The sequence below is a fragment of the Neospora caninum genome, chromosome X, assembly GCF_000208865.1.
Source record: "Neospora caninum Liverpool complete genome, chromosome X".
NCBI classification, from domain to species: Eukaryota; Apicomplexa; class Conoidasida; order Eucoccidiorida; family Sarcocystidae; genus Neospora; species Neospora caninum.
The window spans coordinates 3,507,850-3,529,107 of record NC_018396.1 but is presented as its reverse complement, the minus strand read 5'-3'; the positions used below and the strand labels follow the sequence as shown (position 1 = coordinate 3,529,107).

General features: G+C 58.7%; 5 protein-coding genes across 5 annotated transcripts; 2 read left to right on the top strand and 3 right to left on the bottom strand.

Annotated features, from left to right (window-relative positions):
• Nucleotides 1–575: 575 nt before the first annotated feature.
• Nucleotides 576–1,928, bottom strand: NCLIV_048920 (conserved hypothetical protein; the record flags this gene model as incomplete). Its single annotated transcript, XM_003884444.1, has 1 exon — nt 576–1,928. One exon carries the CDS (start codon nt 1,926–1,928, stop codon nt 576–578), a length of 1,353 nt encoding a protein of 450 aa, XP_003884493.1.
• Nucleotides 1,929–4,687: 2,759 nt separating this feature from the next.
• Nucleotides 4,688–5,638, bottom strand: NCLIV_048910 (conserved hypothetical protein; the record flags this gene model as incomplete). Its single annotated transcript, XM_003884443.1, has 1 exon — nt 4,688–5,638. One exon carries the CDS (start codon nt 5,636–5,638, stop codon nt 4,688–4,690), a length of 951 nt encoding a protein of 316 aa, XP_003884492.1.
• Nucleotides 5,639–8,733: 3,095 nt separating this feature from the next.
• On the top strand, nt 8,734–13,332 carry NCLIV_048900 (putative zinc finger (C2H2 type) protein; the record flags this gene model as incomplete). Its single annotated transcript, XM_003884442.1, has 6 exons — nt 8,734–10,172; nt 10,667–10,837; nt 11,266–11,359; nt 11,728–11,773; nt 12,273–12,419; nt 12,914–13,332. The coding sequence occupies 6 exons, from the start codon at nt 8,734–8,736 to the stop codon at nt 13,330–13,332; spliced, it is 2,316 nt and encodes a 771-aa protein (XP_003884491.1).
• A 1,979-nt stretch (nt 13,333–15,311) lies between these two features.
• NCLIV_048890 (conserved hypothetical protein) lies at nt 15,312–18,592 on the bottom strand (the record flags this gene model as incomplete). The annotated part of the gene is made up of 5 exons (XM_003884441.1): nt 15,312–15,641; nt 16,255–16,816; nt 17,244–17,594; nt 17,940–18,040; nt 18,260–18,592. The coding sequence occupies 5 exons, from the start codon at nt 18,590–18,592 to the stop codon at nt 15,312–15,314; spliced, it is 1,677 nt and encodes a 558-aa protein (XP_003884490.1).
• Nucleotides 18,593–19,855: 1,263 nt separating this feature from the next.
• Nucleotides 19,856–20,584, top strand: NCLIV_048880 (Proteasome subunit beta type-7, related; the record flags this gene model as incomplete). Its single annotated transcript, XM_003884440.1, has 1 exon — nt 19,856–20,584. One exon carries the CDS (start codon nt 19,856–19,858, stop codon nt 20,582–20,584), a length of 729 nt encoding a protein of 242 aa, XP_003884489.1.
• Nucleotides 20,585–21,258: the final 674 nt, after the last annotated feature.

The following is a 21,258-nucleotide window of genomic DNA, read 5'->3' as shown; positions in this document are numbered from 1 at the left end:
ACTTCGAATGCGTCCGACCCCACGCTATCCCTTTTGCAGTTTCCTAGTGGAAGAAAGAGACGCACGAACGAGCGACTTGTCGAAACTTGAAACCACCAAATCTCTGCGGGAGACTGCGGCGCAGAGAGTCGGAAACTACGAGCAAAAACGTGAGACGTCGGCACTCTGTCATCGCGCGTGAGAAGGACGTGTCCCAGAAAGCCAAGAAGAAATCGATAAATGCAAATATGGAAGCCAAGACTCTGTGAAAATGCCCAACGCTTCATAGATGACGTTCGGAACTGGCAGCACAACCCCTGAGAACGGGCACGTACGCCTGTCACCTCAGCGGATCTTACCATGTAGAGCAAACAGACAGCAAACGAACGTCTGCCGTAGGTCGAGATGGGTAACAGTCGGGCTTCCCAAGGTGCTGGTGAACGCCCGACCCTGGCAAGTCGAGATTGATTCCGGAAAATGCGATACTCCGAGTAGCACGATATGCCACATTCGTACGTTGCTGTCCCGTCCCTCGTTTTCAGGCTATTCGTTTTGCTGAGTGATTGTAGGATGACACCACCATAGGCCAGTTCTTTCTAGGGCACCTTACTGTATGCAACCGCGTGTGAAACATTAGCTTCCACGTTCTCTTCCCGGTGCGCTTCTGTGCCAAATCCCGCGCCTGTGTCGCTTTCGGGTACAGAAGGCCTGTTTTTCGCATTCGCTGCAAAGTGAGTCCGAAACATTCTTCGGGATTCAGAATCGAAACGGCGTCGCCTCGAGACGCTCCTCAGGAACCTACCCGCTCCAACCGCCATCATGATTAGAGCAATGACCACCAAGGCACGTTCCTCGAGGAAGGCAGCCACGTTGAAAGCTATGTTGTTAGGGGAACGGATCAGCCGATTGAAGGGGGCGAGGGGCGACAAAAGGAGTAGGGCTAACCCTGCTAGAAAGGAGGATCCCTGGAGTCGAGGCCTGTAACCCTTGAGGAGGTTTTGGAAATATGTCATCTCGAGATTTCTCTTCTCCTTGGGAGTTCGCTGCTGCCATTCGCCGTCCTCGAGTTGTTTGGCGAGCTCCTCAAACCCCTTCCCTCTGTGGACCCCGTACAGGAAGGACAATCCGTAGCTTGCGGCAAGGCAGCTGAGGCCAAACATAAGCCCCCAAAGATTTCTGGTCATTCTTAAGGAAAGCACCAGCGACGCAACGGAAGTCATGAGCGACACCGCCCTAAGTAGACCCGGGCGTGGCGGCCTGATGTGCATCAGGTACTCCCTGCGTGGACCGCCACGGTCTAGATAAAAATCATCGGTCCATTTGGGTTTTCCCAGTGCCTTCAACTCTGCAGCGTAGATCCTATCAAACATTTCGCGCTCAAAGGTCTCCAATTCTTCATCTTCCTGCTTTCTCGTAAGCTGTGGGACCAGTGACGCAGTTTCTTTGGCATCTCTCCTGCCAGGGTCTCCCGTACCTCTTCCTACATCTGAAGAGGGTGTTGTGACCCGCCCACCTGCCTTGGCGCCTTGTCCCTGTTCTACCTGGCGGTTTCCGGAAGCGCCGACTTTCGTTCCTTGATTACCAGTATGGTTCGCTCTTCCCTCTCCCTGTGCGAAACGGACATCTCCACGTTCTTGCTCGCTTCTGTTCAAGGGATCAACTGTTTCCGGTTGTGGGGGTTTCGCGCCGTTTTCACCGTTTCCCCTCCTTGGAGCAGCTTCAGGGACGCGCGCTCCAGTTCGTCGTCCTCCGCTCGGGCCGGGCGATCTTCCGGGCTTCTTGTTGGCTTCGTCAGCTCTAGCATGGAAAAAAAAGGGTGTCAGTGAACATGCCACAGACAAAAAGAAGATAATGTTGGAAAATCGAAGCCACAGACAGCTGCGTGACCGGACTTCTGCGCCGAAGGGAGCGGCGCCAGGCCCCACCGTCGGCCTCGGGGTACAGTCCATTGGTAACGACTCAGGGAGTCCAATTAAGATGAGTTGCGGTAGAGAGGCAATAAAGTGTCGGCCAAGAATCAGAAAACAAATGAGAGAGGCTCGCTTGGAATGACCTAGCGCACATCCAGCCGCCGGGGCTCTCGACAGGCACTCAATTGCCTTGCCCCTGAAACCGGAAGTAGAGGAAAATCATCCGAGGGAGGAACTGGGGAATCAGACACCAGAATCAAGGCCACAAAGAAAGTGACGGCTTCAGCGCAGGCTCCGGGAAGCGATAACCGAAGCTGCATGGGAAAGCATTTAAACGAAACAGGAAACAGCGACAGGGGGGCGAGGAGACGGCGACGAACCGAGCCCGAAGGCTCGAATTGAGCATCCCGAACCGCTAACGGCTTGAAGGCGGACTCGACAGTGAATTTCCTTCGTCTGATGCCCGCCACTTTTGCAAACTGTACATGTAACCAACTCGCGTACTCATCAGAAAAAGGAAACGGGACCCAGGTCAGTCACTTGCAGTTCCTTTCCTCAGAGCGAGCCGCTGCGATGTAGCCATCCTAACGGCCACTCGCCCTACTGCTCCGTAGGACCAAGTCTGGCTGCATGCATGGGTGACCGTTGATGCCAAGGCTCCGGCACGCACCGCGAAATCCGCACTGCCACTAACAAATTTCTTTGCCCAAACAATGTTTTGGGTTTATATTAGACAGCGAAAACTATATTGAGGGAAATGTGCGCGAAGAAGGTTACCCGATAGGTCCATCCCTTCAAACACGAGTAACGCTCTTTTCTTTTGGATGCTGTTCGAGTCCACAGTCTCCGCAGTGTAAGCATGGAGGTGGGGGGGGGTCTCTCAAGGGTATCGGATGTACAGCAACAACAGCAAAGTAACAACCATAAAGGTAATAGTAATAAAGCGTCATACTGTGACGGGGCGAAAAGCCTTCTCGACCTTGCTCATTTGGGTCCATCGGGGCAAATCTACGGCCGAGGCTCTGTCACGGCGGACACGTATGTATGGACGCCTGTAAGCGGATGATATAAACATTCCAATATTTTCTGTATGGAACCTGCACATGCGCAGAAAAATGCTGTAAGATGCACACCCTCCCGAACAGCACGTCTGTGGGTTGTTGCGGATGGTAGAGAGTCATCCTCACTTTGGCGAATTTTTGGCGTGCGCGGGTCTCGTGGCGTTGCCGTCTTCAGTTGTCTGAGGCGTACTTCCCCACTTGACAAGGAGACCAGTACGTAATGTCGGAACGGTTCACTGGCGGTGACCACTGAGGCGTTTTCGCGAGAAAACAACCACAGTGCCTCCCTACGGACAACGTGGCCACTACGTGGGGTCTTCCGTCGGCCTTCTGGTCACTCTGTTGGTGCTGGCATCACTGACGAGGAGATGACACAAATTGGATAAAGCAGTTTGGATACAGTTTGTCCTTCCGCAGCATGTATCTGCATGTTTCGTCTTGGGTGTAACGGATGGACATCATTGTTTACAGCGAATTACTATGTGAACATTCGGGCGTTACGGGTCTGTACCACACCCAGAGATTGAGCGGGTATGGTTCTGGGCCCGTGAGAGCTTGCCTGCAGCTACCTGAGGATCTGTGTTTTAATTATGTCAATGCGGCACCGGTACCAGTGAATGGGCGTAGCAACGCAGATGTCCCCCAAGTTATCACCTTTATCGTGCCGAAGCTCACAAAGAAGTCCACGCAAATCGCCAAGACACAGTCTCCTCAAAAAAAACACACACAGAACAGTAGCCTGCGCAGGTGTACCCTCGTCACACCACAGAGCCACTACACTGCTGATAAATGTCGAGTGAGGAGAGTGCTCGCAATCCTGCTCCCTTCGCTCTGTCGCTCTAGTTTTTCCCAGGAGCCGCCTCGTTTACGGACGTGCTGGTGGATCAGCAATCACCCGATGTGGGTTTTCCGTCGGAAAGGGGAGAGAAATTTCCGAACGACGTTCTGGGCGTCGACTTTACCAGTTCCCCCCGCCGAGCATCCTTCTTTAAAATGTGGCAGAAGAAAACCGGTGTTGCATCACAGTAAATAGACAGAGTATGTTATCGTTTCTCCCGCCATCACCCAGGTTCCAGGGTGTATAGACACCCGCAACAACAGCTCCCCTTTTCCACAGAAGCAGCTTTCCCGCAGGCGCTCTCGACATCCGGGACATTGTGGTTCTTTTCTCTCCCTTCAGTTTATCAGAGAACCTCCGTCCTTCCAGGTGGTCTGCACCACGTTATCCGCTCTGGAATCGCTCGTATACAGGGGTGACTGCTCTTGGAACCATTTGGACCGTTGAACTTCGAGGCACAAATACCCTATAGTGCGTATGCAGTGCTCCACACACGATTTACACCTCGTCATGCGGCACGCGGTTCGATTTCGGTTCGTGCGCGGATAGAATGAGTACGCCCGAGTTGACACATGCGTAACCCCAAAGTTCCCTAATTCGGCAATCCAGAGACACCACAACTCGGCCTCCAGCGGTGATTTTCAGGATGCCTGCGACAGAAGTCTACTCCGTATATTCGCCTTCAGGACAGCATGCCCCACCTGTGTGTCCCTTCAGGGGAAAACGACCGTTTGTACCATTGAACTCTCTGAGGAGTGATTCCGCCTGCAAGATTGGCCACGCGTCACAAGCAACATACACGGGTTTGCACTGACACGGCAATTTCCGGTTTGTCCACACGCTCGGAGTGCCCGCACGAAGCGCCGTCGTACACGGGCTGGACGCGATGGACAGATTTTTCAGGCGGCGTTTGCCCCAGATGCGAGTTCGTTATTCGCCTCTCCGACTGGCACGAGAGCAGGGACTCGGTGTAGTTCTTCGTCGCTTTCTTGGCTCCTCAAAATTGCCTTCTGGCTTTCTGTCGCCGAATCAGTGGTGGTTCCCGGTAGGACGTCACGTTCCGCTATCACCAGTCGTCCCCGGGACCTGGCCGCGCGTTTCTGTCGTGAGAAACTGTTCTGAAGAAAGTCTCTTTGGATAGCCTTGCGGGTCTGGGCTCTCGCCTCCCTAAGTTTATTGATTCGACGGCGTGACAAATAATCGACCGCAGCAACGAGAGCGGCGACGACAGCGGTGACGCCAATGTAACGCACACCAAAGTCGCAGAATTTCAGTCGGACGCCCAGTTGTTTGCGGAAGAGCAAACCCAAAAAGGTGATGGATGCCACCATCGAAAACAGGGTTCCTCGAATCGACGGTTGCAAACGATTAACCAGAGCGTCAGATGCCTCTTCTCGCAAGAACATGGCCTTCATGGCCAGGCGTTTCTTGTCCTCCAGACTCAGGTCCGGGTTCTCCAGCTCTCGCATCAGTTCCGTTTCGGCTTGTTTGATACGCTCGATCTGCTGTCTGTACGCCTGATCACGCGACACCTCCCGGGCATGGTAGAACCCAAAATACAGCGTTGTCGCGAGAGACAAAAGTGCATAAACCGGCTCAGTCCCCATGACGAGCAGCTGAGACAGCGGCTGGTCGTGCACAAGAAAATGGAACGCGTTGAACAAGTTGTCGCGCGCCACTAAACGCATAATGGCGCCCAGCGCCGTAATACCGGCCATCAAGAGAGTGCGCTTCCGACCTTTAACCTGTGGGCGGAGAAGCTGCATCAACTTATGAATGGGACCTTGCGCGGTGAGAAGCACTCGACTCCGGAACGCCTCTGGAATCTTCTGCAGCGGCAGCTGGTCCATCTGGCCGAGCCCGCCTGGCGTCTTGTCCTGCTCGCCATCCCGGTCGCGGTGGCCACCGTCTGCGGGTACCTCAGAAGCGGCGGCCTGCCTTTTGGTTCCGCTATCTGTTGCTTGTCTGTGCAGATGACTCTCCGACCTGGCAGACACACACTCGAAGCAACGCGCGCAGTAAACGGCTAGACACAAAGCCGCCAAATACCACAGAAGACATTTTTGCGGTGCCAGTCGGCGAGTTGCGGCCCTCTGCCGGGGAGACGGAGACGACAGCCGTTCACCTGAGAGAGGGGAGAGGAGTTGCCTCGAGTGAGGGAGACGCGCAGAAGTCCAGGCAACGCTATGCATTTTCCCAAGGATTTGCAAATTTCAGACGAAATGCGTGGCGTACCACCGAAACGGAAAACAGGAAACACAAACGGTAGGGACCAAAGCGAGCAGGTGACCAGCAGGCGTGAAGGAGTACAGAAGCGATTCGAATACATTTGCTCCGCCCTGCTTGTTACTAGTTGCAGGGATGACGAAAGAAGTTCACGCCCAACGGGCACAACTTGTTCGCAGAAACGTCTCGAATCGTCCGACGATGGGTGTCCGGGCACTCGGGAAAAAAACGAAAGTGCATCTTGAGAAAGCTTTCGCCTCTTCTAGATGCTTTCCACTTCTGGCGCCCCGATCTGTTTTTCCTTTCACTGGCGCGGATTTCCAGGCGAAACGAAAAGCAGAAAAACTTGGACGCAAGCCGGCAACGCGAAACGTCTGCCGCGATAAGCGCTGGTTTCGGACAACGCGCCTCCCAGTAGTCAGACGTTTGAAATAAACCCGCGGTGCTCCTGTGGAATACTCATATTCGTTCGCCGTCAAAGGCGTTAACTGTTTGTCGCCTTTGGGATAGGGCCAGAGGCATGGGGGAGCCCACAGCACTCGTGGAGCTGCGCAGGGAGAGTGGTACGGAACAGCAAGGAAACTGGAGATACGGGTACGCAGCGAGAGGAGAACAAACAAAGGAAACGAAGCGAGAAGACAGGACACATTTGGCTTTCCGTGGCGGACACAAGCAGAAAACGAACGAAGAACCCCTTGTTGGATAGTGGGGACAGAAGGAGGGACACATCGGCGCGTGCTGGCGTCGAGGACTACAGACGGTGGTTCCTGGGAGCCGAGAGGAGGGGCCGCGTCCTAGTTCCCCTCTTCAGAGAAGAAGCAAACGTTGCAAAAGTGGTTAGTCAACAGAGAGAAACGGACATTTGTATTTTCAAATCCCCTGGATGGCCCGGTTTCGGCTTCTCGCCCACACGGCATTGACGCCGAGGCCGCGTACGGGAACCGGAACACAGCGCATGTGTCAACTTGACCCGTCTACAGACTCGGCGTCTCCTACGGGTCTGTCTCGTTTGCCATCTCTTGACTGGGGCCCACAAGGATGGAATGCAGGGGATTCACTCTTTTACTGAAGTCTTTCTGACCGACAGGATGTTATTTTTGTGAGCGCTCGAAGGCAGCGAACAGCCACCGAGCAGCCTGCGCCTCCAGCGCGAGACTCATACCCGAGTGGCTGGGAGACAGCCTCAAACAGCAGCGAACGGCAGCAATGCATGCAAGCGCAGCGTTTCGCGGCCGAAGCAGAACAGTGAACTACGATTTCCAGAGGCACTTTATGAGAAGAGAGATTTTGTTGAAAACTTGAAGCTCTGCCTATGTTTGGAGATGCCATCTGCGAGAAGGGCGGCCGGGGTTGACGCATCGTTTTCTCTGAGGAACGACGCTTCGCGATTCTGTACCCGGGCTCTCCCGTGGGCTTGCTGTACTCGCCAAAGAAAACCCTGCTCTGCCGCAGCCCCGTGAACAAGACCACACGTGGCGTCCTCTTCTGTCCGGTCTCCCGTTTTCCTGGCCGTCACCGTTTTCGCAACGCCCGTCCCTTCTGCCGAGTTCTCGCGGAGGAGGCCAGCAGGTTTCCCACGAACTTAAGCGGACCGCTCACAAGTGACTTTTTCCCAGTTGCGAGACTTTCACGCAGAAGCGGCATTTTTCCGCTTCGCGATTTCCTGCAGCACAAGCTTCACTCTGTATGTACACTGTGTTTCTGACTTTGAACGTTCAAACCCTTTTCCGGGTTCCTGTCAAACGCGGCCTTTTGATTTACCCGGTCCCTCACGCGCGCGCGTCAGGCCTTTTCCCTAGAAGCCGTGACCGGCTCCAGTGAATCCACAGCTGAATCGACAGTGGTTCCCTTTCCACGGAAAGGACGTCAAAGTGAACAGCAGCATGAATAGGGTGGCGGCGGGGTTAAGCGGTGAGTCGCGCGTAATCCCTGCTCAACGACGGCGATTTCCCTCGAGTGCCGAGTTACCTCTGTGGTGGTCTCCTCTCTGGTGGGCCGAGGCCTGAGGTAAAAACGGTCCGGCAGTTGCGCAAGTCGTCCCATTGCTGCTCGTTTTTCTTTTCTCGCCTGTCGTCTCCTGCTCCGCGAAGTTTAGGCCGCGTGGGTGGAAGAGGAACCAAGTGTTGTTTCTTCGTTCGTACCGAACCCCGGCAACGCCGTGCCTCCCGTTGGCTTCTCAAAGTTGCAACCCGAGAAAAGGGGATGGAACGGTTTCCGCGGAGTAGCACGACGAAGGGGCTAAAACGCCAGAGACGGACAGGTCAATTGCGGTTCTCAGGAACGCAGGACGATCGATTGAGAGTTCAGGGAAACCCACGCGTTTTTGCAAAGGACCACAGCACGTGCGTCTTCCAGCTGCGTGGGCCGCTGCCAGGAGAGGCGCGTGGTGTCACCGGGTCTCTTTCGCTTGGTCCAATACCTGGAATTTTTTCTCGCCCTTCACGTTCAAGTTCGACGCCCACACGGTTTGTGGGAAAAGTGCTGGGCTACTACACATCCGCAGCAGGGGAAGGTCGAAGCGATTTTCGGGACTTGCACGCGCTGTGTCGCGGGCCTCTGTAAAAGATCGGTTTCACCTGGTTTTCGTCCCCAGTCTCGGGAGAATGCCTGCGACATCAACAGCGTGAACAGCTCGTGACTCTGCCAGAGCTACGCCAGCGACAAGAGACTGAGAGAGAGATACCGTCTCTTCGTTCTTCCGTTTTTTCGCGTCGCCACGATGCCTCTTCCATTTGCGCCGCCACCGCCCCCCTTCCCCAACCCGCATGCCAGCCACACGCACGCGGGGAGCCCGCCGGCTGGTGCCTCTGCCGCGGCGTCCTTCCGTTCGTTTCCGACCTTTTCTTCTTCTCCCCCGCCGCCTCCGCCGCCGAGTCCTCGCGCCCCAACCGGATTCTGCCGCGCGCCGTTTTCTTCTCCAAACCCGCCTGCGTTGACACCGCAGCCTCAAGCGCCCGCTTTCCGAACGCCTTCCTTGCCGTCCTCGCCTCCATCTGGCGCGTCTCAGCCCTCCGCTCGGCCGTCGTCTTCTCTTCCGCCTCCGCCCGCGCCTTTCGCGTCGTCCCCCTCTGCACGCCCGCCGCCTCCGCCGTCTGCGTGTTCGTCGCTCCCGGGGTCTGTGGCGTCATCCAGGCCTCCGCCTTCTCCGCCTCCGGCCTCGCCCTCGCCGCGGCCTTGCGCCTCCTTTGCGTCAGCGCCGCCTGCGTCGCCGGGACTGGCCAGCTGCTGCTACGCGCCTTTCCGCCAGAGGCAGTCAATGCATGCGGGAGCAGAAAGCGCCTCCGCAGCTTCGCCCGAGCGCCGCGGCTCCTGTGCCTGGTCCGTTCCCGCGTCGGGACCCTGCGCGTGCGCGTCTTCGTTCGCGGCCGCAGGGGGAAATCCAGAATGCAGCGGGTCGGGGAGAGCCTTGGCGGCCTCCGAGACACCGAGAAGTGCGCATCCGACGTGCGCGTTTGGCACGTCTAGCGGTCCGTCCGCCCCGGCCCAGTGCCGCACCCAGGTTTCTTGTTCCGTCTCCGGATGCTCTCCACAGCGAACGGCAGTCGCGGGGTGCCCGCGGTGTAGCGCCTGCTGCGCGTCTGCCGTCGCAGGCTCCTCAGCAGCTTCACCCTGCCACGCGGCCAGCTGCGGGGCGTTTTGTGGAGCCTCCGCGTTTCCGGCCGCAGTGCCGCCCCCGCCTCCACCACCTGCAGCCCCGCATTCTTCCTCGGCGGGGTTTGCGGCCGCAGATGCAACAGACGGCGCGCCGGCGCGGAACGGCTCTCGGGCGGGGTGTCAACCCTCCAGTGTACCTCCACCGGGTGGCTTGGGAGGCGACGGCAGGCGGGTCTCCAGTTCGTTTCAAAGCAGTGCTTGCGGCTGGCGAAGCGGAGAAAACGCGAGTTCCGCAGTTTCAGGTCCAGCGGCTCCAGGGAACGAAGGCAGTGCTGTGCCTGCGCTGCCGGCAGGCTCGCCAGGATCAGCCGTCAGGCCACCCCCCGCTCCTCCCGTAGGTCCAGACAAGCAGATGAGCTTCTGCGGAGGAGTCCCGCCTCCGCCTCCTTTGACGGAGGAGAACGCACAGGCAGCGCATTCGGCGAGCAAACGCAGGGCGCAGCCGGGAGGCGAGGGAGGGGCGGACGCCTCTGGACCGGACGGCTTCGGGAAAAAACGGAAAAGGTGAGACTGCGGGGAGCTCGTGTGGTGGCCCAGGAAAGACACGCTGACGTCTGCAACCTCATCTACAGTAGGTGACCTCCGTTCCTGGACAACACAGGCGCTTTCACGCTTCTTTAGTGCCGTGCGAAGTCGCTCAAGGCAGATGAGATCCCCAGTTTAGGATTCAAGGGATGCATAGGGGCTCAGGGCCGAACCGGTAGGCCGCCCGTCGATTCTCGCGTTTTCAGAAAGGGGAAAGGAGCGGTCGGTCATGCAGGGGAAAGCAGGAGAGGGAAGCTGGCACACAAGTCTCAGGTTCACGTGGCGGAGGCCGCTGGAAGAATCTGCGGCAAACACGACTGTATGTACACGTGCTGAGGTTTCGGTTCCTATCCGCGAAGCGCAGTGTGCGCTTTCCCGCACCAGGGGAAACCGGCGAGACAGGGTGGGAATCTGCGACTCCGTTGCTCGCGGCCTCGTCGACGTTCTGCTGCGCTGCAGTCTCGTTTTTGCAGGGAAGAAGAATTCGTCTGCCTGCTCTGCGACAAGGCCTTCCGAAGCGCGAAGAAACAGCAGTTGCACGAAGAGGAGGAACACCTGCCGTGCGACTACCCGGGGTGTACCTACGCCGGACCTGTCCACGTCATGATCATGCACAAGTTGAAACATCTCAAAAACGAGAAAGGGTCAGTGGCGACCCGCGCGTGATGTCGAGCAGCGACGCAGGCGTGGGCGGTGTCGGGAACAGAGACTGCCAGCAGCGAGGAGCCTGGCACGGAGCACCGGCGCGTCCGTTTTCCCTTTCTTTGTTTCTCGTTTCCAGCGCTGCTTCACCGAAAGTCTTGGCTACGTGTCTGGTCGCACCGAGCAGAGCTGCGCCCAGACTGAGGGGGAGATTCTTGAATAACGACACGTTAGGTCTCATGCGCGCGCAACGTCTTTTTTCCCGTCGTCCGTCCCGGGAGGTATGGGTTTCTTCTCCGAGACGTTTCGACGCGAAGGCCAGTCCCCCGCAAGTTGCGCGCGACTCTTCGCTGGAACGTCAAGCGGGAAAGCGTGTGTGCGCCCTGTGAAGCGCGAACGCTCGCTGTCTCCCTCTCTGCGTTGTGTGCAGGGAGAGCTTGCTGGACAGTGAAGCGGAGGTTGCGGCTTGGCGTGCGGCGAGGAAGGAGAATTTCCCCTCGTCGCGAAGGGCCGTGAAACCTAAGGTGCGTCATGTCTCCCCTTTTCGCCGCTCTCCTCCAACTTGGCGCTACACTGTCGCGCTGTGTGCTCGCCTGGAGTCCTCGTTGGGCACCGGAAAAACGTTCGCGTGTATCCGCTGTCGCGTGCGTGTGCGGGGGTGGTGCGACGGGCGTCTCTGTCGACTCGCACGAGCCCACCAGCGAGTGTCTCGCACATTGTGAATATCTCGCGCTCAAGATTCCTGGTGGCCGCAGGGGCGTCTGGGGTGTCTCCAAAGAGGATCACGTGGTCTAAAAGCGTTCCTGCGTACAAAGAAAGGTCCAAACACAGGAAAGCCTTCTCGGGCCTCACGTTCCATGCGGAGATGCGCTGCGTCGGTTCCTCTCTTCAGGCTCCGGGATCACGGCCCCTTCCGCGACCGAAAAGTGTGCTGGAACGTAAGAGAAGCCCATGCCGCCTGCGCGATCGGCCGTCACGGTTCCCACGCCCTCCTCTATTCCGATTGTAGTCGCCTCTTGTTTCCGAGGCAACGCTCTCGCGTGGCGCGTAAAGGTCGCGCACCGACTTGGCTGAGCCCGCAAGCGTAAACAGACGCGTGGAGGCGGAGGTCGTGTATATACTGACCGTCTCCTGTCCTGCAGAGGATATACCCCTCTCTGAACCTAGTGCTCGCAGCGTGGCGGCTGGGTTCATGACGTGGAGGTTAACCTCTGGAGCGAACGCCCTGCAAGATCTGACCGGCTATTCCTCCGATAGCTCTCCTCGGCCCCGAGCACTTGCTCGGGCTTTCGGAATCGTGTTCCATCTTTTCAAGTGCCTTTTGCTACGGCCGACGCGGGGAGGTTCGCGTCCCGAAGGCTCTCCGCTGTGGTCTCGTTCCTGTGGGCGGCTCACGGACCTCGCGTGTTGTCTGTTTGTGGATTCGATGCGAATCAGGGATTCTCCGGGAAACCATGGAGTCGGCGTACGGCCGCCGCTTGATTCACCCGGCTTTCTTTTCGAGTGCCTTCTGTCCAGAGCTCCCAAAGATGCTGCCGCATCCGCCACTGATCTACTCCTTGAAGCGCGAATTCCGATTTGCTCGTGAGTCGTGATGGGGCACACGCAGTCTGGTAAAGGCCCGGAAAACGTGTGCAGAGTCGCCGACTGAACCCCGTCGTTTCGTCTCTAGGTTCGGCCCGCCATCGTCCCGCGACTCCTCTCGGCGTCGATCTATCCCTTGCCTTTCCCACACAGCTGCGGGACGGCTCAGGACGCGCGAACTCCCCCGCGCGTGGGTTCTTGGCTCACACGAAAGAAAGGCGATAGAGATGTGGGGAAAGTTTCTCATTTCTGCGGGGGGCGCATGCGTTGAACGGGGTTTCTGCGTTGCGTTTTCCCCCAAATGTCAACGCTCTGGCTGTCGACAAACCGTCTGCCGCAGAGACAGGCCGCTCTCTCTCCCGGCAGGGTTTTCTGTGGTGCTCAGTGTCTTTGGCGTCTAGAGAACGGTGCCGCGTACGTGTCGATCTTCGAGCTTCACGTGCTGCGCACACGCTGCAGTGTTTGCTTGCGGCTGCTGCTCGGTTTGTGTTTAGAGTTGCCGCGGTCGCCCTACACGCATCCGAGCGGTCTCTGTCCTTCCGCCTTTCTTGTGCCACCTGGCGGGAAAGGCCCGACGCGTGACGGCCGCCTGTGGGCTGGAGGCAAAGCCGGCGGGCCGGAGGTTCCTCTGAGGCCACCGCTGCTGTACCAGCTCCTGGCGCCGGAGATCCGAGTGTACGAAGAGAAGCTGCTCGCCGCGATTCGCTTCATTGTCCAGAGCAACTTCTTCCTGAACGAACCGCGGGCGGAACCGGAGGAGCAGCGGCTGATCGAGGTCATTGAAGAGGCAGCGGCGCCAAGCAACGGTGCGCCGCCGAGCCCGAAGAACGCATCCGACGGAACGGAGGAAGGACACGCAGACTCGAAAGGACAGACAGCGAACGCTCTGCTTGAGTGCATCTCTGTCGACTGAGACCACGGCGGGACGCAGGTGCGCGAGACATGCGGCCTCTGACCAGCTGCGACACGCATGAGTTTCCAGGCAGAGAAAAAAGGAGACGCGACCGGGGGAAGCAGTGGCGGGCGAGATAGGCTGCGAGCATGGGAGGCGTTTGCAGAAGCGTCGCCGCCGAGGTGGTCCAGCGCTGGCTTCGCGCCGGTGTAGGCGTGTCCTCGCGCGGGGTCACGCGTTTCAAGGGAGATACTCGGATTCGTGTGCGTGTGCGAAAACCGTCCACAGCGAACGCTCTTGTTTGTCAGTCGCTTCAGAGGCTGACACAGAAACGTGCGGCTCTCGTCTCGCGAGAGAAGCGTGGAAGTGCTCGTGGAGAGGTACTGTACACACACGTGTTCCCACCATGGCACATGCCGCCGACATTCACCCAGAGCGGAGCGTTGCATCTCCAAAAGCGCATGCGGCGCCTGGGTGCTCAACGACACGCGTGTCTTCGGCCCCGCGCTGGAGAAAACGGTCTAACGCATGTACGCTCCGGTAAAATCCGGGATACATCTGTGTTTCCTTCTCTTCCATCGGCGTAACGGCCTAGACGTGTGACCATCTGGAGCCTCGATGCCCCAGCGTCAAGTTTTTGCACACTCTAGGAGGCCAGCGAAAGCGCCGAGGCCTGGGTGGGCGCAGGCACACTGGCGCTCGTCGGTCGCGAGAAAGCCCTGGCGAATTTTTTGTCGTGCACGGAGGCGAGTCCGCTGTCGCCGAGGAACTTGGGAAAAAACCTCGCACGCGAAATTCAAAACGAATCACACCTGCAGTATAGACACCCCAGAAAACGGCCATAACTAATCCTGTCTCAGAGCAGAACTTATCCTGCTCGGTGCGACGGCGCTGATCAGTCGGAATCCCAGTTTATGCAGGGTAGCAAGACGAGTCTAGCGAACGTTTCATCCGTTTTGAGACATTGACAGAAATAAGCAATGCACGCGACAGTGTTCGACATCATCTGCGGGTCGCGAGGCCTCTCATCCCTTCGAACGGGCTCCGCCGGCTTCACGTTCCCAGGGTAGCTGGGCCAGAGAGTCACCGTCAGCAGTGGAGAAAACACCAGTCCGCTTCGGGGGACACCAGCAAAAGACACCGCACCCCCCGTATCTCCGAGAACCGAAACGCGCGAGAATCGAGCGATACTCTCGCACTTCAGTGGCCTATCGCGAGGATTCGAACAGGTGCGCGTGACTCTCTGCGCCGCGTGTCCTGCAAGGGTTTGTCCGGCCATTGCAGGCGGCACGTAAACCGCCGGCGCCCCTTGATTTTGCGCCCGTCGTGTGCAGAGAGACGCGCGTGTTTGCCCGACCGATTCGGCGTATCTAAAACGCTCCAGCTGTGTCGCCAAGTTCGTGTAGAGCTCTCAAACCCCACAACTGAAAGAGCCCCAGCAGAACGTTCCAGGCATCTTCGCAACGTAGCACGAACCCGCCAGCGAGGTGACACACAGCGCCAATCCACACTCACCCCTCGAGGGGTGGATTCGCTTCAGTGATGGAATATCTGCCGGGTCCTTGCTGCCGCAAATGTGGCGCGTTCGCAAAACGCGTGTCGAAACGAGAGGCTAACTCTATGGCCACCAAACAGCTGAGCTGGCGACGCGCCGCGAACGCCCTGGCACGCCGCCAGCAGACGAAAGCATTTTCGGTTTCAGATTTTGCGACACACGCCCCTCGTCCCCGCCCCGCGCATCCGGCCCCGTTTTTCCCGTTTCCGACCCGAGAGTCCGGTTTCGCACTCCACACGCTGAACCTTCCCCTCTGTCTCCTTTCCCCCGTGCATCGTGTCTCTCCCTCGCCTCGCGACTTGCGCGGCTCCTGCAGCGGCGCCTCGACAGTCGCAGAGGCGTTTTTTTTCTTCTTTGCGATGCTGCCACAGTCGCCCAGCAGGCGAGGTCCGTTCGCGCCTCTTGTTTCTTTTGTCTCGCCACACCGGCAGGCGGTCCGCTGTTTTCATTCGCCTTTCCTCTCGTCCTCCTCGTCGCTCGAGTCCTCTCCACTGCTGCTGCTGTCCGCGCTTCCGCTCGACTCCTGCACTTCGCGCCTCTGCAACGTCTCCTCCCGGCGCTTCCTTCTCGTGCTTCCCAGCATCAGGCCCTGGAAAGTCGCCGAGCCTCCCATCGAGGCGTCTCGCGATCCCTGCGGGGCGCGCCCAGACGCGCCGCCGCCAGTCGACAAATCTGGCCCACCCGCGCGGTCCGAGGCGGCGCCGCCCTGAGATGGACCCTCGGGGCTCGGAGGCTTTGTGGGGTGCGAGGCCTGCGGGGCTGCAGGCGTAGGCGGCTGCAAAACAGAGAAGGAACCACAAATCCTCGATCCCAGCGGATGCATCGACGTCTCGGAGCAACGCACTCGGTCTCACACGGGAGGAACACGCACTGCGCGAGACGCAGGGGGAACATGCACATGCCGTCGAGCCTGGGGGATAGCACCTCGGTCAGCTCGGGGGGGGGGGGGGGGGAGACGGTTCAGGAGCCGCTGCACTCCACGCTCCGAGCCCTCCAGTTTTTCTCGTGCCACGAGGCCAGCGAACCCACACGTCGCATGTGGCGAGTCGCCGGCACACTTCACGAAGCGCGTGGCGGAACTCCGTGTGTACGTGCGCCGTCAACGGAGCTGAGAAACCGACTCCGGTGGCACTCTCTGGATTCTCGTCCGTTCTCCAAGATTTCTCCCTCACGCGCGTCCCCCCTGCTGTGCGTTCTCTGCACTTTCGCATTCTCCGTCGTTCCTCTCAGTTCTCGCCATGCTTTCGGGCTTCGCCTGCCTGCCATTCTTCATCCCCTCCGTCGCGCCGGTGTGTTCGATCGCACCCTCGCGCGCGTTAAAGTATCGCGGAAATGTATTCAACAGATCTACAGCGTTCACGCTCATGGAGTCAGTGTGCTTCTCTCACCTGCGTTCGGTCGGGACCTGCGGCATCGGCGAGCGCTTCCCCGCTGGCTGTCGCGCTGCGATCCTTGCCTGCGGCCTGCGGCGTCTCTCTTCCCGATCCTGCGCGTGGCACGGCGCTTCCTCCGCCTTCTCGCCCCAGTTCGCTCTCGCTCCTTCCGTGGGGTTTTTCGCACGCGTCGCCGCCCGCACGTGCACTCCCGTCCCGGTCTCTCTTTGCCTGCGCGTCTCTCCCGCGGCTTTCCCACTCCGCACGCGCGCCTCGGCCTTGTTCGCTCGTGCGACCTGGCGCCTGAGAGCTCGGACCTGCGGCCGCGCTGGAGGGCGCAGCGTCTGGGCGGCGGGGAGGCTGTTCCGCTGACCGCGTCCCCCCCGACCCGACTCCTCGCGGGTTCAGACGAAGCAGCGCAGGGCGAGACGGCTGCAGGGGCGGTTTCATGGCCCTAGCTAGAAGCGTCTTGGGGAACGGCGCGGAAAGGAAGAGAGGCTCTTGCGGGCTGTACGCGGTCTCCCTCCACAGCGTTTGCGGCGGCAGAGCGTTCGGGGCCATCCAGCCGTCAAAGACGCTGAGAAAAGTCACAGGAAAAAACGGAAACGGGAACGCGGTCACCGAGTCTTTCGACTCCACAAACATGAATCTGCATCTGGTTCCCGTGAGCGACGACCCTGCAGAGAGACGTTTGGGAGACGCGAAGACCGCGAACTTCGAAAGGTCGAACGAAGACTCCGAAAAAGTTCGCGTCACCACACGACGGCCAGGCCCGACGCTCTCTCCGCTGGTACGCGGGACGGAAAGCGCCAAACCGATGCGAAAGACAGAGCCGAGGAGTTTCCCCTCGATGCAGATCCGTCGATTGAGCGATCCCGCCTCCGACTCTTCTGTGTCTCGACTGCTGTCTCCTGTGAGAGGTTGCCACGTTGCCTGTCTCCCATTCCCCAGCTGTCCCTCGGCGCCCTCTCCTTTCAGAACCGTTTTTTCTGCGCTCGCCTCACCAGTACACGATCTGTGCTCCAGGAGTTTGACAGACGAGTCGGACTTCGTATCCGGCGACCTTGCGCTCAGTGCTGAGTCTTTCGGGTCTTGTTTCGTCCCCCGTCTGTGCGAGGGTGTCCACCGTCTCGTCCCGACAGCGCCGTGGGGCGCGCACCGTCCACTTGGAGCGCATCTCCGGCGGAAAGCAAACCCGGTCGAAAGGTTTCGAGGCCAGGAAGCCGAGACGCGACTCCTGCAGCTCCTCCATCGAGGGGTACGGAAGAAAGTGGAAGGCGGGGTAGACCGACTGGTGGGCAACGACGTCTGAGATATTCGAGGTCTCCGGCGGCGCGGCTGTGCTCCCGCCGAGTCTACACAAAGAAAGGGAAACGAAGAACCGAGATGCATCCCCGCGTTGCATCGGCTGCACACGCAGGCGAACGCACCTCCCGCTGCATGCGCGAGTCGCTCGCGCCCGCGTGGCCAGAAGGGACACAGCCTCCCACGAAGCGGAAAGCAAGCGCAGGCGCGAGTCAAACCAAAGGCGAGACAGTCGAGAAAGGGGAGACACACACAGTCCTGTGGACGGCACAGAAAGCTCGCAGAGGCGAACTGAACGAAAAGAAATGGGGTCAGAGTAGGGCAAGAGCACTGCGGGAGAACCTGCGCGCGCGCTGGACACGCGAAACCGTTTCCCTAGCCAGAAGAGTCCTCACCTCCTGGCGTAAGTGACTACTTCATCGAGCGTGAGCGGTCGCGCCTTCTCCGCCTCTTTGATGCCCTCAAGGCGCTTCTGCGCGACCAGCCAGGGCGTCTCCTGCATGCAAGGCGAATCGGAGACACCAGCGGTTTCACACCGAAACGACACCGCACCTGCAACTGAAGCACAAGAGCCCGTTTAACGGCGTCCGAGTGGACGAACGGGAGCTCTGGTGGGCGCGAAGACGCGCGCTGTCTGGATGGCGCCGCTGCATGCCTGCGCAGAGCCCGGGAAGAGGCCTGGAAAACCAGTACGACAGCCGAGCGGGGAACTCACCAGAACGCTGGAGATTTTCACAAGGAGATGCAACTGGAACTCGCGAGGAAGCGCGCGAAGGAAACTCCCGTCTGCGAGACTGGACGACACAGAAGGCGCAGAAGGCGCAGCGGGGCGGTCCGCAGGACCGGGCGGGGCAGAGGAGACAGGTTTCTCTGCGTCAACCAGTTCCCGGAATCTCTTCTTCCACTCCTCGCTGGCCGTGTCGGGGATGTCGCGCCATTCGGGCTTTACCACAGAGCGCAACAAGGCGTACACGTCTTGGAGCGAGGGCGAGGAGGCGGGAGAAGAGGCGGGAGAAGAGGTGGACGGCGCTGAAGCCGGAGGCGCCATCGTGTAGAGCCGCCAACGGAAAGAAGCCTCGCGAATCTCCCGATCTTGTGCTTTTTTTCGGGGTGCCTAGACGGGCTTTGAGTGGAGGCGCCCCGCGACCGCGCGTCAGATAGCGCTGTTTTCTTGTGCCATGTATATACACCTGCTGCATCGACGCGTTAAGTGAGAAGAGATGCAAAGAGGCTTACGAGTGTTTCTCGAATCCGTTGCGCGGAAGGCACGGTGTGCGTATCGGCGTTGCTGCAGAGCCGCTGCCTGGTGCAAAAGTTCCAAGTGAGAAGCCGGGGTTTATTCTGCATCCCTTGGCGCGTTCGGTTTACCTCGATGCGAAGCGGGCCTTTCTCACGAGTTTCCTGCGTGACTGCCCGAACTTTGAAGATCCGGCGTGAGCCTTTCTGATAGCTCGGCTTGACGAGGTCGCGATAGCGTTAAAATACGGGCGATGGGGGTAACGCACAAGCAAAAGAGATGGAAAGAGCGGGGAAACATGGAGGGAAAGAAAGGAAACGGGACTGTTGGAGGCTCACTACTCGAGGTCTTTAAAAACAGGGAGACGGGGGAGCCCAAAATTCGAGAGAAATGAACGGCCAGGCGAAGATCCCGGGATGTACGCGATGTGCATGGACCTGAGAGGGAAAAAGAACGGGTTCGGACGAAAAACTCACTCGACTTTCGGAGTTTCGCGAGAAAAAGAGAACCCCGACAAGTCCGCGAGTCGGCGCTTCTCGTGTCTCCTCTGCGCATGCGCAGTGTGTCCGGGCGTTCTGCGAAAACAGGTTGCACAGTGGTCGAGTCGCGTCCAGTCGTTCGTGAGATTGCATGTTTGGGTTCTGCCATCTCAGACCGTGTGTTTCGGTAAGTTGTCACGCAAAACCACTTTGGTTGTTCGGGGAAAGTTTCGTCCGGTCCGCATCGAAAAACACACAGCCTGTCGCCCAGCCGCTCTTCAGAGGTTTGTCTTTCGGACCTCCGTGTCCACGAGAGAGCGACAGACAAGAGAGAAGAAACGGACTCCGATTCGCTGTTTTCTTTGCCTGTCCTCAGTGCCAAACGTCTTTGAAAGTCGTGCTTTGCGAAATTTTCAGCGCGATTCCCCCGTGTGTGTTGTGCACCGGTAATTCCGCGCTGGACACCCCTGGGAGCGCCGCCCCGTTGCCGCTCTCTCTCCGCCGTGTCTTCTCTGTGCAACCTGATTTCACGCACCCCTTTTACCTGGCCACGCTCTCTACACTTTTCCCCATTTCTCCTCGCATTTCAGCCACGATGGCGTCTTCGTCCTGCATCGCCTTCTCGTACGACGACCTCGGGCTGCCTGTCGTCGCGAACGCGCCCCGCTCCGCGCTTCCCGTTCCCTCTGCTGCTGGTGCATCCGCTCCAGTTTCCACCGGGACGACGATCGTGGCAGTTTCCTTCCAGGGAGGCGTCGTTCTCGGCGCCGACACGCGCACCTCTGCCGGCAGCTACGTGGTCAACCGCGCCGCCCGCAAAATCAGCCGAGTCCACGAGAGAATGTGTGTGTGTCGCTCGGGAAGTGCAGCCGACACGCAGGCAGTTACCCAGATCGTCAAGCTGTACATACAGCAGTACGCGCAGGAACTTCCGAAGGGCGAGGAGCCCCGAGTCGAAGCTGCGGCAAATGTCTTTCAGTCTCTGTGCTACCAGCACAAGGACGCGTTGACTGCTGGACTCATTGTCGCCGGCTACGATAAAGTTAAGGGGGGTCAAATCTACGCCATTCCTCTGGGAGGTGCTCTCATGCCCATGAACTACACTGCGGGGGGATCCGGTTCGGCGTTCATCAGCGCGTTCATGGACGCGAACTTCAAAGACAACATGACGCAGCAGGAGGCGGTCGAGCTGGTGAAAAAATCCGTTGCGTACGCGATCTCCAGAGACGGCTCTTCCGGCGGCATGATCAGAATTGTCGTCATCACCAAGGACGACATGCTCGAGGAATGCGTGGAGGGGGACAAACTGCCTGTCGCCCCGTAAGGGAGCGGCGATGCAGAAATGCGCGGTGGGCAAAAGCCGGCATGCAGGAAAGAGATCGGAATTACTGAGAACGCCGCAGCGTTCTGTGTCTTTAACCAGCAGACAAACTGAGCAGCGCAGGAGGGCGCAGCTTGTAAAACAGACGGAATTCCCCGCTGTTTTCGGCGGAACCACAGCCCCCGTGAAATGACGCGGTGTAATGACACTCAGCCGTTCTCCCTGTTCCGGTGCGTGTGAATACCGTCACTTCTTCTCAGGCGCAGTGTGCGTATTTGAAGAAGAGGGACCGTGGAACGTTGCTTAAGAGTTTGTTCTTTTAAGTCTCACGACCAGGCGAACCCACGAAAAACGGAGATGGAAACCGGTGGGGCCTGCGGTGTTTCCTAGGACATGGCGACACAGTGGAAACTGCCGGTGTGCCCGGAGTGAGATTTTTCCCCTCTCTCTCTCTCCCACCTTTTCTACCTAGAGCGAAAGAAAAACACTTTCCGGAAGTTGTTCCTGGTTTTCCAGGTGCTAGTGATGATTCTAGAGTTCGCAGAACAGCCGCACAGGCATCTCTCACCACACACGCAGCCCTAAGGGAAACGTTTCATGAGTTGCTGAGTCTCTGGAGCGCAGAGTGTTCCTTCGCTGCGTTCAGCTCCCACCTCACAGTTGCGAGAAGGTCCAGA